The following is a 14,513-nucleotide window of genomic DNA, read 5'->3' as shown; positions in this document are numbered from 1 at the left end:
CAATTTTGACATAAATAGTTGCATTCATGAGTTTTATTGACAAATGTCAATAAAAAAAAGGTCCGCCAAAGCAGAAACATTCCAAAGCAAAAACCTTCCAAAGCATAAACATTCCAAAGCAGAAACATTGGAAAGCAGAAACCTTCCAAAGCAAAAACATTCCAAAGCAGAAACATTCCAAAGCAGAAACCTTCCAAAGCAAAAACATTCCAAAGCAGAAATCTTCCAAAGCAAAAACATTCCAAAGCAGAAACATTCCAAAGCAGAAACATTCCAAAGCAGAAATCTTCCAAAGCAAACACATTCCAAAGCAGAAACATTCCAAAGCAGAAATCTTCCAAAGCAAAAACATTCCAAAGCAGAAACATTCCAAAGCAGAAACATTCCAAAGCAGAAACATTCCAAAGCAGAAACATTCCAAAGCAAAAACCTTCCAAAGCAAAAACATTCCAAAGCAGAAATCTTCCAAAGCAAAAACATTCCAAAGCAAAAACATTCCAAAGCAGAAATCTTCCGAAGCAAAAACATTCCAAAGCAGAAACATTCCAAAGCAGAAACATTCCAAAGCAGAAACATTCCAAAGCAAAAACCTTCCAAAGCAAAAACATTCCAAAGCAAAAACATTCCAAAGCAAAAACATTCCAAAGCAGAAACATTCCAAAGCAGAAACCTTCCAAAGCAGAAACCTTCCAAAGCAGAAACATTCCAAAGCAGAAACATTCCAAAGCAAAAACCTTCCAAAGTAGAAACATTCCAAAGCAGAAACATTCCAAAGCAGAAACATTCCAAAGCAAAAACCTTCCAAAGCAAAAACATTCCAAAGCAGAAACATTCCAAAGCAAAAACATTCCAAAGCAAAAACATTCCAAAGCAGAAACATTCCAAAGCAGAAACATTCCAAAGCAGAAACATTCAAAAGCAAAAACCTTCCAAAGCAGAAACATTCCAAAGCAGAAACATTCCAAAGCAGAAACATTCCAAAGCAAAAACCTTCCAAAGCAGAAACATTCCAAAGCAGAAACATTCCAAAGCAGAAACATTCCAAAGCAGAAACATTCCAAAGCAAAAACCTTCCAGAGCAGAAACATTCCAAAGCAGAAACATTCCAAAGCAAAAACCTTCCAAAGCAGAAACATTCCAAAGCAAAAACATTCCAAAGCAGAAACATTCCAAAGCATAAACATTCCAAAGCAAAAACCTTCCAAAGCAAAAACATTCCAAAGCAGAAACATTCCAAAGCAAAAACATTCCAAAGCAAAAACATTCCAAAGCAGAAACATTACAAAGCAGAAACATTCCAAAGCAAAAACATTCCAAAGCAGAAACATTCCAAAGCAGAAACATTCCAAAGCAGAAACATTCCAAAGCAAAAACATTCCAAAGCAAAAACATTCCAAAGCAGAAACATTACAAAGCAGAAACATTCCAAAGCAAAAACATTCCAAAGCAGAAACATTCCAAAGCAAAAACCTTCCAAAGCAAAAACCTTCCAAAGCAAAAATATGTATGACTGCTGTAAGTCCAGAAATGGTTTGCTTACTGTGAATTTAATATCCAACTAGTCAGTGCCAACTGTTTGGAGTTTGTGACAGCAACTTTGTGAGCTTATTACAGTATTATAGACACTATGTCCTGGGATTTCCTACGTCCTTCTATGTAGAAGATCCCCTTAACTTCTAACGACTCTTGTGTACATTGTGAGTGTCATAGAGCAAAACATGAGTGTTCGTGACAGTCTCAGCTTTTAATAGTTTGTAGCTCAAACCATTCCGTTTGTAGCTCAAACCATTCAGACTCGGCCCCAGGCCCCTTTAGGATTCTCCTTTGTCTCACAAACACCCCTATAGCTCAGCCCGCGTCAGTCACACAAACGAATGGTTGGTATCTACGGATACAGAAGACATTGACGAATCCAACAACCCAGAAGTCTGTAGCTCAATATTTTAAAAGGGTTAGCAGTCAAAAATACGCTGGCGTTAGGGTGGGACTCATTGGGTTAACAGACCACGGTGTTTTAGTGATAGTGAAGCCACACATTCTCACCACTCCAGTTAAGGCTTCCACCCACCCATCACACTGCAGTAGTCATCTTCCACCCACCCATCATACTGCTATTGTAATCTTCCACCCACCCATCACACTGCAGTAGTCATCTTCCACCCACCCATCACACTAAAGTTGTCATCTTCCATTCATCCATCACACTGCTGTTGTCATCTTCCATCCACCCATCACACTGCAGTAGTCATCTTCCACCCACCCATCATACTGCTATTGTAATCTTCCACCCACCCATCACACTGCAGTAGTCATCTTCCACCCACCCATCATACTGCTATTGTAATCTTCCACCCACCCATCACACTGCAGTAGTCATCTTCCACCCACCCATCACACTAAAGTTGTCATCTTCCATTCATCCATCACACTGCTGTTGTCATCTTCCATCCACCCATCAGGGTGTAATAGTCATCTTCCAACCACCCATCATACTGCAGTAGTCATCTTCCAACCACCTAGCAGGGTGCACTAAATTGCCTTGCCATAGATGGCCAGTGCCCAGTAGATGTGTGGAATGAGGTCTAGATACAACACAAGAATGCTCTACGGGGTCCTTGATTTCTGACATGTCTATTCACCTGGTATAGTTTATTGTATTACTCAGGTTACTTTGTAATGTACTCAGTACTCAATACAACATATTAGGATGAGTGTCAAGAGTGTCAAGAATACCACCGAAAGTGGCTCCCCTTCCTACTCGGGTGGCGCTCGGGGGTCGTCGTCGCCGGTCTATTAGCTGCCACTGATCCCTTTTTCCTTTTTGTTTGTTTTTGTCTAATTGTTTTCACCTGTTCCTTGTTGAGGTTTTGGGATGGGTGTTATTTAAGTTTGTTTTGCCCGCTGGTGTTTGTTGGTTGTCACGTTTGGTGATGTATCGTGTTTTGTTTTGAGTTTTCGCTGTCCAGTGTTTGTATCTAGGTTTTGGGTTTGTTTAGCGCCAGTGTTTTGGGCAGTCACCCATGTTTTGGACCTGTTACGTTTTGAAGGACATTAAAGCGTTTTCCCGTTCATTTCGCTCTCTGCATTTGACTCCTCACTCATTTCACTCACCCGTCGTTACAGAAGCCCGCACCACCAGATGGAGTCAGCAGGAGCAGCGACCACCCCTCTCCCCACGATGGAGGAGAGAGTCCTTCAACATACGTCCATTCTCCATCGCATCGGATCAGCAATAGATCAAATGATGGAGAGGACGGACCGTTGGGAGAGGAGTGGTCTCCCTACTACCCCACCTACCCTCCCACCAGCAACTCTGCCATCTCCTCCAGCGGGATCCGGTGCCAGCACTCTGCGCATCACGCCTCCAAGGGAGTACGATGGAGCGGCGGCGGGGTGCCAAGGATTTCTGCTACAACTAGAGCTCTACCTGGCCACCGTTCGGCCTGCTCCCTCGGACGAGGAGAGCGTGAGTGTCCTCGTCTCCTGCCTGACGGGTAGGGCCCTGGAGCGGGCCAACGCCGTTTGGAACGGGCTCGACTCAGCGAGGGGCCACTACCTGGAGTTCACCCGCCGTTTCCGGGCTGTGTTCGATCATCCTCCGGAGGGCCAAGCGGCGGGTGAGTGGTTGTTCCATCTCCGGCAGGGGACGAGGAGCGCGCAGGACTTTGCGTTGGATTTCCGGACTTTGGCCGCTGGAGCTGGGTGGAACGACAGGGCCCTGATAGACCATTACAGGTGTAGCCTAAGAGAGGAAGTCCGCAGGGAGCTGGCTTGTCGGGACACTATGCTCAGCTTGGATGAGCTGATCGACATGTCTATCCGGCTAGACCATCTGCTGGCTGCTCGCGGACGTTCTGAAAGGGTCCTGTCAGTTCCAACACCTGCCGCCCCCGCCCCCCCCCCCGCTCCCATCCCGATGGAGCTAGGAGGGGCTGTGTCTAGGGAGACCGGAGGAGGAGGCTCCTTCTGTACCCATTGTGGCCGGAGAGGGCACACTTCCGGTCGGTGCTGGAGGAGTCCATCTGGGAGTCGAGAGGGCAGGCGGAACACTCCTCGGTCACCCCAGGTGAGTCAGCACCACACTCTCCCAGAGCTTCCTGTTGGACACATGTTTTTGTTAATCTGTTTCCTTAAGTTTTTCCCCTCTCTCCAGCATAAGGCGCTAGTCGATTCAGGCGCAGCAGGGAATTTTATAGATCGCGGACTCGCTCAGAGGTTGAGGATTCCATTAAGGTAGACCCCCCCCCTTCCCCATGCACTCCTTAGATAGTCGACCGTTAGGGTCAGGGCTTGTCAGGGAGGCCACAATTCCTCTAGAGATGATTACGCAGGGGGATCATAAGGAACGGATTAGTCTGTTCCTTATCGATTCACCTGTGTTTCCGGTGGTACTGGGGATTCCCTGGCTGGCTATTCACAATCCTAAACTTTCGTGGAGACAGGGAGCTCTCCAGGGGTGGTCTGATGAGTGTTCAGGCTGGTGTTTAGGAGTTTCCATCGGTGTGACAACGGTGGAGAGTTCAGACCAGGTTTCCACCGTGCGCATTCCTGCTGAGTATGCCGATTTGGCTATCGCCTTCAGTAATAAGCCTTCAGTATTACCACCCCATCGACAGGGGGATTGCGTGATAAACCTCCAGGTAAACGCTGCACTCCCCAGGAGTCACGTGTATCCATTGTCCCAGGAGGAGACGTTGGCTATGGAGACATATGTCACGGAGGCTCTGGGACAGGGGTACATTCGGCCCTCCATGTCACCCGTCTCCTCGAGTTTCTTCTTCGTGAAGAAAAAGGAGGGTGGTTTGCGTCCGTGTATTGATTATCGAGGTCTAAATTCCATCACTGTGGGTTTTAGTTACCCACTACCTCTCATCGCTACGGCGGTGGAATCATTTCACTGGGCGTAATTTTCACGAAACTGGATCTCAGGAGCGCAAATAATCTGGTGCGTATTCGGGGGGGAGATGAGTGGAAAATCGCATTTAGTACCACATCTGGCCATTATGAGTACCTCGTCATGCCGTATGGGTTAAAGAATGCTCCAGCCATCTTTCAATCCTTCGTTGATGAGATTCTCAGAGACCTGCACGGACAGGGTGTAGTGGTGTATATTGACGACATCTTGAGCTACTCCGCTACACACGCCGAGCATGTGTCTCTGGTGCGCAAGGTTCTTGGGCGACTGCTGGAGCATGACCTGTATGTGTAGGCAGATAAATGTGAATTTTCCAAACGAGCCGTTTTTCCTTCCTGGGTTATCGCATTTCCACCTCGGGGGTTGTAATGGAGGGTGATCGCGTCAAGGCCGTGCATAATTGGCCGACTCCCACCACGGTAAAGGAGGTGCAGTGGTTCTTAGGGTCTGCCAATTACTACCGGAGGTTTATCCGGAGCTTTGGCCAGGTGGCGGCCCCTATTACCTCACTGCTGAAGGGGGGGCCGGTGCGTTTGCAGTGGTCAGCAGAGGCGGACAGAGGGTTCCGCCGTTTGAAGGCGCTGTGCACCGAAGCGCCAGTGTTGGTGCATCCGGACCCTCTTTGGCATTTATAGTTGAGGTGGACGCATCCGAGGCTGGGGTTGGAGCTGTGCTCTCCCAGCGCTCGGGTACGCCACCGAAGCTCCGCCCATGTGCTTTTTTTCCGAAGAAGCTCGGGCCAGCGGAGCGGAATTATGATGTGGGGGATAGGGAGTTGTTGGCCATGGTTAAGGCTCTGAAGGTGTGGAGACACTGGCTTGAGGGGGCTAAGCACCCTTTTGTCATCTGGACTGACCACCGTAACCTGGAATATATCCGATCAGCTAGGAGACTGAATCCTTGTCAGGCAAGGTGGGCCATGTATTTCACCCGATTTTGTTTTACGATCTCGTATCGACTAGGTTCCCTCAATGCTAAGGCCGACGCGCTGTCCCGCCTATACGACACTGATGACCGGTCCATCGGTCCTACTCCCATAATTCCGGCTGCCAAGCTGGTAGCACCGGTAGTATGGGAGGTGGACACGGACATCGAGCGGGCACTAAGGGAGGAACCTGCGCCTCCACAGTGCCCGGAGGGTCGTAGGTACGAGCCGCTCGCTGTTCGTGATCAATTGATTCGATGGGCATATAGTCTACCCTCATCAGGTCACCCGGGTATTTCGAGGACGGAGCGAAGTCTTAGAGGGAAGTACTGGTGGCCTACCTTGGTGAGAGACGTGCGATTCTATGTCTCCTCCTGTTCGGTATGCGCTCAGAGTAAGGCTCCTAGGCATTTGCCACGAGGGAAATTACAACCCCTCCCCGTTCCACAATGGCCGTGGTCCCATCTATCGGTGGAATTTCTTACGGGCTTCCCCTGTCTCAGGGGAACACGACGATCCTGGTCGTTGTGGATCGGTTCTCTAAGTCCTGCCGTCTTATCCCGTTGCCCGGTCTCCCTACGGCCCTGCAGACTGCGGAGGCACTATTCACCCATGTCTTTCGGCATTACGGGGAGCCCGAGGATATCGTTTCTGATCGGGGTCCCCAGTTTATGTCCAGAGTATGGAAGGTGTTTATGGAGCGGCTGGGGGTCTCGGTCAGCCTGACCTCGGGTTATCACCCGGAGAGTAATGGGCATGTGGAGAGAGTGAACCAGGAGGTGGGTAGGTTTCTGCGGTCGTATTGCCAGGACCGGCCAGGGGAGTGGGCGAGATACATCCCCTGGGCAGAAATGGCCCAGAACTCACTAAGCCACTCCTCTACCAACATGTCACCGTTTGAGTGCGTGTTGGGGTACCAGTCGGTTCTGGCACCATGGCATCAGAGCCAGACCGAGGCTCCTGCGGTGGAGGAGTGGGTGCAGCGCTCTAAGGAGACCTGGAGAGTCGACCAGGAGTCATTGCGTCAGGCGAGTTGACGGCAGAAGAAGAGCGCTGACCGTCACTGCAGTGAGGCCCCCGTGTTTGCACCGGGGGACAGGGTCTGGATCTCGACCCGAAACCTGCCCCTCCGCCTGCCCTGCCGGAAGCTGGGTCCGCAGTGTGTAGGGCCATTTAAAGTCCTGAGGAGAATAAACGAGGTGTGTTATCGATTGTTACTCCCTTCGTATTATCGTATTTACCCCTCGTTTCATGTGTCTCTCCTCAGGCCGGTGGTAGCTGGTCCCATGCAGGAAAGTGAGGTTCCGGAGGTCCCTCCGCCCCCTCTGGACATCGAGGGGTCCCCGGCGTACACGATACGGTCCATTCTGGACTCCAGACGCCAGGTGAGGGGCCTGCAGTACCTCGTGGACTGGGAGGGGTACGGGCCGGAGGAGAGGTGCTGGGTCCCGGTGGGGGATATATTGGATCCCACTATACTAAGGGAGTTCCATCGCCTCTATCCGGATCCCCCTGCGCCTCGCCCCCCGGGTCGTCCCCGAGGCCGGTGTCGGCGCGCTGCGGGAGCCGCGTGTCAGGTGGGGGGTACTGTCACGAATACCACCGAAGGTGGCTCCCCTTCCTGCTCGGGTGGCGCTTGGTGGTCATCGCCGCTGGTCTATTAGCTGCCACCGATCCCTTTTTCCTTTTCGTTTGTTTTTGTCTAATTGTTTTCACCTGTTCCTTGTTGGGGTTTTGGGATGGGTGTTATTTAAGTTTGTTTTGCCCGCTGGTGTTTGTGCGGGCTTGTTGGTTGTTACGTTTGGTGATGTATCGTGTTTTGTTTTGGGTTTTCACTGTCCAGGGTTTGTATCTAGGTTTTGGGTTTGTTTAGCGCCAGTGTTTTGGGCATTCACCCATGTTCTGGACCTGTTACGTTTTGAAGGACATTAAAGTGTTTTCCCATTCATTTCGCTCTCTGCATTTGACTCCTCACTCATTTCACTCACCCGCCGTTACAATGAGCCTAGAAGTCTAGACAGATTTGAGTTATGTTGTTGTCTATACGCCACATTTTGTACAGTATGTGAATGAGTAGAATATGTGGATTAATAGCCAGAGACAATCCTCAGACTGCAGAGAGATAAAGGATAATCTTTCCACAGCCAGACAGCCTTTCATCCCAGGCACATGGACATAAATTGGCTTAAGTGCTAGCGTTGTGGCAGTACATCCTGGCTACTAAAGTAGAGCTCCTTCCCTGGTTGGGTAAAGGATCTCTCATCAATTAAAGTCAGGTTAAATCATGGGAGGTCAGGTAATGAGAAACTGCTGTGCCAATTGGGGCAAGGAAATCTCTCGTGCCAGCTAGGGCATGACAGCCCAATGAGCCAGCTTAGGCACCCCTGGTTCCATTGGTGGCGACCCCCAGGTCCGACGTCACCAACAAAACAAACCCTAAAAAACTCCCTGATGCTTCTTGTAATGGTATTATCATTCTGTAAGGCCCAACACAGGAGATTAGAAGCAGGTACAGGGAGTGAACCATTTAATACAGACGGACATCCAACGGACCAGGAACAGCGTCTGGACATAAACACGACACAACAAATAAATCTACTACAGGGAACAACACAGAGGAGCAGACATATATGCAGGGGCAATCAACAAAGTGATGGAGTCCAGGTGAGTCCAATGAGCACTGCTGCGCGTATTGATTGTAACAGGTGTGTAAAAAAAAAAAAAAAAAGTAACACAATAAAAACAATTAGGCTATATACAAGGGGAGTCAATGTGCAGGGATACAGGTTAGTCAAGTTATTTTGTAGTAGATAGGTAGGGGTAAAGTGACTATGCATAGATAATAAACAGCGAGTAGCTGGGGGGAGGGGTGTCAATGTAAATAGTCCGAGTGGCCATTTGATTAATTGTTCAGCAGTCTTATGGCTTGGGGGTAGAAACTATTAAGGAGCCTTTTGGCCCTAGACTTGGCACTCCGGTATCACTTTCCGTGTGGTAGCAGAGAGAACAGTCTATGACTTTGGTGACTGAAGTCTATGACCATTTTTGGGGGGTTTCCTCTGACACAGCCTAGTATATAGGTCCTGTATGGCAGGAAGCTTGGTCCCAGTGATGTACTGGGTCGTACGCAATACCCTCTGTAGCGCCTTACAGTCAGATGCCGAGCAGTTGCCATTCCAGGTGGTGATGCAATGCTCTCGATGGTGCAGCTGTATAACTTTTTGAGGATCTGGGTACCTTTTCAGTCTCCTGAGGGGGAAAATGTATTGATGTGCCCTCTTCACGACTGTCTTTGCGTGTTTGGACCATGACAATTCGTTGGTGATGTGGACACCAATGAACGTGAAACTCTCGACCCGCTCCACTACAGCCCCATCGATGTTAATGGGGGCCTGTTCGGCCCGCCTTTTCCTGTAGTCCACGATCAGCTCCTTTGTCTTGCTCACATTGAGGGAGAGGTCGTAGTCCTGGCACCACACTGCCAGGTCTCTGACCTCCTCCCTATAGGCTGTCTCATCATTGTCGGTGATCAGGCCTACCACTGTTGTGTCGTCAGCAAACTTAATGATGGTGTTGGAGTCATGTTTGGCTACGCAGTCGTGGGTGAACAGGGAGTACAGGAGGGGACAAAGCATGCACCCCTGAGAGGCCCCAGTGTAGAGAATCAGCATGGCAGATGTGTTGTTGCCTACCCTTACCACCTGGGGGCGGCCCGTCAGGAAGTCCAGGATCCAGTTGCAGAGGGAGGTGTTTAGTCTCATGGTCCTTAGCTTAGTGATGAGCTTTGTGGGCACTATGGTGTTGAATACATACAGTAGGTGTTCCTTTTGTTCAGGTGGGAAAAGGCAGTGTGGAGTGCAACTGAGATTGCATCAACTATGGATCTGTTGGGGCGGTATGTGAATTGGAGTGGGTCTAGGGTTTCCGGGATAATGGTGTTGATGTGAGCCATGACCAGCCTTCCATAGCACTTCATGGTTACCGATGAGAGTGCTACGGGGCGGTAATCATTTAGGCAGGTTGCCTTCGCTTTCTTGGGCACAGGGACTATGGTGGTCTGCTTGAAACATGTAGGTATTACAGACTCAGTCAGGGAGAGGTTGAAAATGTCAGTGAAGACACTTGCTAGTTGATCCATGCATACACGTCCTGGTAATCCGTCTGGCCCCGCAGCTTTGTGAATGTTGACCTGTTTAAAGGTCTTGCTCACATCGGCTACCAAAGAGCGTGATCATGCAGTCGTCCGGAACGGCTGGTGCTCTCATGCATGCTTCAGTGTTGCTTGCTTTGAAGCGAGCATAAAAGGCATTTAGCTTGTCTGGTAGGCTCGCGTTACTGGGCAGTTTGTGGCTGGGTTTCCCTTTGTAGTCTGAAATAGTTTTCAAGCCCTGCCACATCCGACGAGCATCAGAGCCGGTGTAGTAGGATACTTGTTACCTGCCCAACCTGCTATCTCTCAGGTAGTCCTCTTGTCAGTAAACAGAATGCGCAACTCGAACCAATGTTCTCATTTGTTTCATGCGCTTCATGGAAACTCCTCGGACATAAGTATAAATCATAGTTATATCTCTATGCGTGGACCTCACATTATACTCAATGGGTAGCATCATTGAGGGGCATTGGGGCCCTGCCTGGAAATGAAACAAGGGAAAAGACTGGGGAGAAGGACAGCTCTTACCCTGAGGGCCTCAATGACCAGGTCACGGGCTTCCAGCTCTCCTTCCAGGACACTGAACAGCATTAGCAGCTCTGGCTTGCTCAGGCTCTCCATGTTCATCTGGGACTCCTATGGGCATGCCGGGGAGAGGAGCTGGGTCAGTACCATGACATACACTGTCAATAAATTATAATATAACAACACAGAAGTTATGTGCATGAGATGAAAATGTTTTTTTTTGCTTTGTGTTTGAACAAGATATTTGGATAAGATGGCCAATACTGTACTTAAGTTAAAGAAACCTTGAATCCTTTGGGTCATTGTGGATCACTATAGATTTTGAATAAACTTTTAACAGTGCAGAAATTAGCACAAATCTGGCAAAGACTTTGATATCAGGCAACATTTCAATCTAAGAGGTCCACTATTTAAACACTGGATGCATTTACCAGGCCCAGTACCTTTGTTAATAAAAGCTGAAAGCTTTGATAAACTGAGAGAAAAGCACTGCATTTGCCATTCACTCTCATGGTTCACTTGTCTTTGTGAGGAGCTTGTGAACGTCATACATGTGGAGACAAATGCCTCACACACACTCAAATGTATGTAGTTCTGTCCTTGAGCTGTTCTTGTCTATTGATGTTCTGTATTATGTCATTCTGTATTATGTTTCATGTTTTGTGTGAAGAGTAGCTGCTGCTTTTGCAACAGGTAATGGAGATCCTAATAAAATACCAAATACCAATACACCAACATATGGTGAGCAGACAGAGACGGAAACTCTCAGTCCCAATCCGTATATATACAGATTTTTCACATAGTTGTCGAAAAGATATTAAGTAACTGCCCTCCTTCATTCCCATATTCGTTCATATCGAGACACAACAAGTTGTGCTTTGGGATCCTCTCTCCCTCCAACTTTTGTTTTGACCCCTTTAGAATTAGTGGTTAACAGTCAGGGGAGAGAATTTTTAAGATGTGTTGTGGTCTCTTTGTAGGCTCCATGCATTCTTTACTTGGTGCAGCTGCCCTGGGTCTGTTGACAACACTGTGGTATCCACACCTCAAACATACAACCACTCTCTGGCCAGCCAACACATGCAGGCCAGGCCTTGGAATCAGCGTAGTTCATTCAGTATCACACTAAGCAATGGGATCCTTAAAAGAGTTCACAGAAACTCATGGTGAGCTCATTGGGATATTATTAGTAAGTTGGAAAGAGACCGTCAGACTTGACAAAATAACACAAAATAATAAGTGTATTGGTCGCGCACTCAAATGTGCAGATGTTATCGCAGGTGCAGCTAAATGCTTGTGTTTCTAAATGCAGTAATACCTAGCAACACAAAACAATACACACAAAATCCAAAAAGCAAAAATAAAGAAATTACTCCAGAATATAAATATAAATCATTAGGAACACCTGCTCTTTCCATGACATACACTGACCAGGTGAATCCAGGTGAAAGCTATGATCCCTTATTGATGTCACTTGTTAAATCCACTTTAAATCAGTGTAGATGAAGGGGAGGAGGTAATTGAGGCATGGATTGTGTATGTGTGTCATTCAGTGCCTTAGAACAGGGTATCGCAGTAGGTGCCAGGCGCACCGGTTTGTGCCAAGAACTGCAATGCTGCTGGGTGTTTCACGTTCAAAAATGTGTGTATTAAAAATGGTCCACCACTCAAAGGACATCCGGCCAACTTGACACAACTGTGGGAAGCATTGGAGTCAATATGGGCCAGCACCCCTGTGGAACGCCCTGACAAAGTGTGTGTGTATGTGTGTGTTTGTGTATATTTTTGCTATTGTCTACATAGAAGAATAATAGTATGGACATCAATGAAATGAAATAACACACATGGAATCATGTAGTAATTAAAAAAGTTATAAACAAATCAAAAATATATGTTCTATTTTAGATTCTTCAAAGTAGCCACCCTTTGCCTTGATGACAGCTTTGCACACTCTTGGAATCCTGGTTTCAACTGTACCCGGGCAGATGGCAGACAGCGTGAATTGCTGATGTCAAAGTTATGAACTATTTTTGATCTATTTGAAATTGTTGCATGTTGCGTTTATATTTTTGTTCAGTGTATATAATGTAGGGCTGACCCCATTTAGTAGAGTGGTCGATTTTTTGATTGATAGGCTGTTGGTCGACCAAGATTTTTTTAGTCGAGCAGTGGCAAATGTATATATAAAAAAATGTATGGCACATGAGACACCAGTCTGATTCACACCTGTCCATTACACCAGTATCATCAGTAGTACATTTACCATTAATTACCATATTTCTCATCTACAATGTTTGTTTGGTTATGGTAATTTCTGATAATGCATTCAATATATTATTATTATTATTATTATTATTATTAGATCTTACTGTTGACATTGTAGGAGTGGACACATTGTTTGCAGAGCGCAAGTAAACAAAGTTTGTTTTTACATCCATAGAGAATGACAATAGAAATAGAAAAAGTATGTGGACCCTTTGGAATTACCTAGATTTCTGCACAAATATGTCATAAAAATTTATATGATCTTCATCTTCATCACAACAACAGACAAACACAGTTTTGCTTAAAGTAATAACACACTAATTATTGTATTTACAAAAGTATCTCTAAAAGCCTTAATATTCATCAGTCCACGGTAAGACAAATTGTCCATAAATGGAGAAAGCACTTTTGCTACTCACACTGAGTGGCCGTCCTGCAAAGATGACTGCCAGAGCACAGCGCAGAATGCTCAATGAGGTTAAGAAGAATCCTAGAGTGTCAGCTAAAGACTTACAGAAATCTCTGGAACGTGCTAACATCTCTGTTGACGAGTCTACGATACGTAAAACACTAAACAAGAATGGTGTTCATGGGAGAACACCACAGAAGAAGCCACTGCTGTCCAAGAAAAACATTGCTGCATGTCTGAAGTTCGAAAAAGAGCATGAGGATGTTCCACAGGACTCCAGGCAAAATATTCTATGGACATATTAAACTAAAGTTGACTTGTTTGGAAGGAACACACAACACTATGTGTGGAGAAAAAAAGGCACAGCACAGCACACCAAAATCAAAACCTCACCTAACTTTAAAGTATGGTGGAGGGAGCATTGCTGCTTTGCTGCCTCAGGGCCTGGACAGATTGCTATCATCGACGGAAAAATGAATTCACAAGATTATCAAGACATGTTGAAGGAGAATATAAAGCTATCTGTCCACCAATTGAAGCTCAACAGAAGTTGGGTGATGCAACAGGACAACGATCCAAAGCACAGAAGTAAATCAACAACAGAATGGCTTCAACAGAAAAAAATATGCCTTCTGGAGTGGCCCAGTCAGAGTCCTGACCTCAACCCGATTGTGATGCTGTGGCATGACCTCAAGAGCAGTTCACACCAGACATCCTAAGAAAATTGCTGAACTGAAACAGTTTTGCAAAGATGAATGGTCCAAAATTCCTCCTGACTGTTGTGCTGGTTTTATCAGTAACTACAGAAAATGTTTGCTTGAGGTTATTGCTGCCAAACCAGTTATTAAATCCAAGGGTTCACATACATTTTCCACCCTACACTGTGAATGTTTACACAGTGTGTTCAATAAAGACATGAAAACATAGAATTGTTTGTGTGTTATTAGTTTTAGCAGACTGTGTTTGTCTACTGTTGTGAAGATTAAGATCAGATCAAATTTTATGATCAATTTATGCAGAAATCCAGGTTATTCCAAAGGGTTCACATACTTTTTCTTGCCACTGTAGACTATTTTTACATATTGGCAATGGTAATAGAAGTTACTTTTAGATTTGTAACATTTTAAATTAGATTGAATGTTAATTAACCACATGATATTGATTTTGAGATAGGAAAACTTTATTAAAATGAAATGAAACTGTTCCATGAAAAAGTGCATATGAAAATCATGACTGGCACGCAGATCAGCAGAAATGGTACGATAAATTGGCACTCCAAATGGAAAAGGTTTCTGACCGCTGGTACAGCCTATTATTGGAGCAA

General features: G+C 46.5%; 1 protein-coding gene across 1 annotated transcript in view; it reads right to left on the bottom strand.

The window, feature by feature from the left end:
- Positions 1 to 14,513, bottom strand: part of LOC110494691 (CTTNBP2 N-terminal-like protein) — a 32,870-nt gene that overhangs the window by 13,760 nt on the left and 4,597 nt on the right. Inside the window, exon 2 of the mRNA XM_021569985.3 lies at positions 10,519 to 10,626. Coding sequence (XP_021425660.3) covers positions 10,519 to 10,617 — 99 coding nt within the window. The 5' untranslated portion in view covers positions 10,618 to 10,626. The remainder of the gene's footprint in view (positions 1 to 10,518; positions 10,627 to 14,513) is intronic.

The sequence above is a fragment of the Oncorhynchus mykiss genome, chromosome 17 (genome assembly GCF_057628025.1).
Source record: "Oncorhynchus mykiss isolate SJ-2025 chromosome 17, ASM5762802v1, whole genome shotgun sequence".
NCBI lineage: Eukaryota > Metazoa > Chordata > Actinopteri > Salmoniformes > Salmonidae > Oncorhynchus > Oncorhynchus mykiss.
The sequence above is the reverse complement of the archived record's forward strand: the minus strand, read 5'-3'. Positions and strand labels throughout refer to the sequence as shown.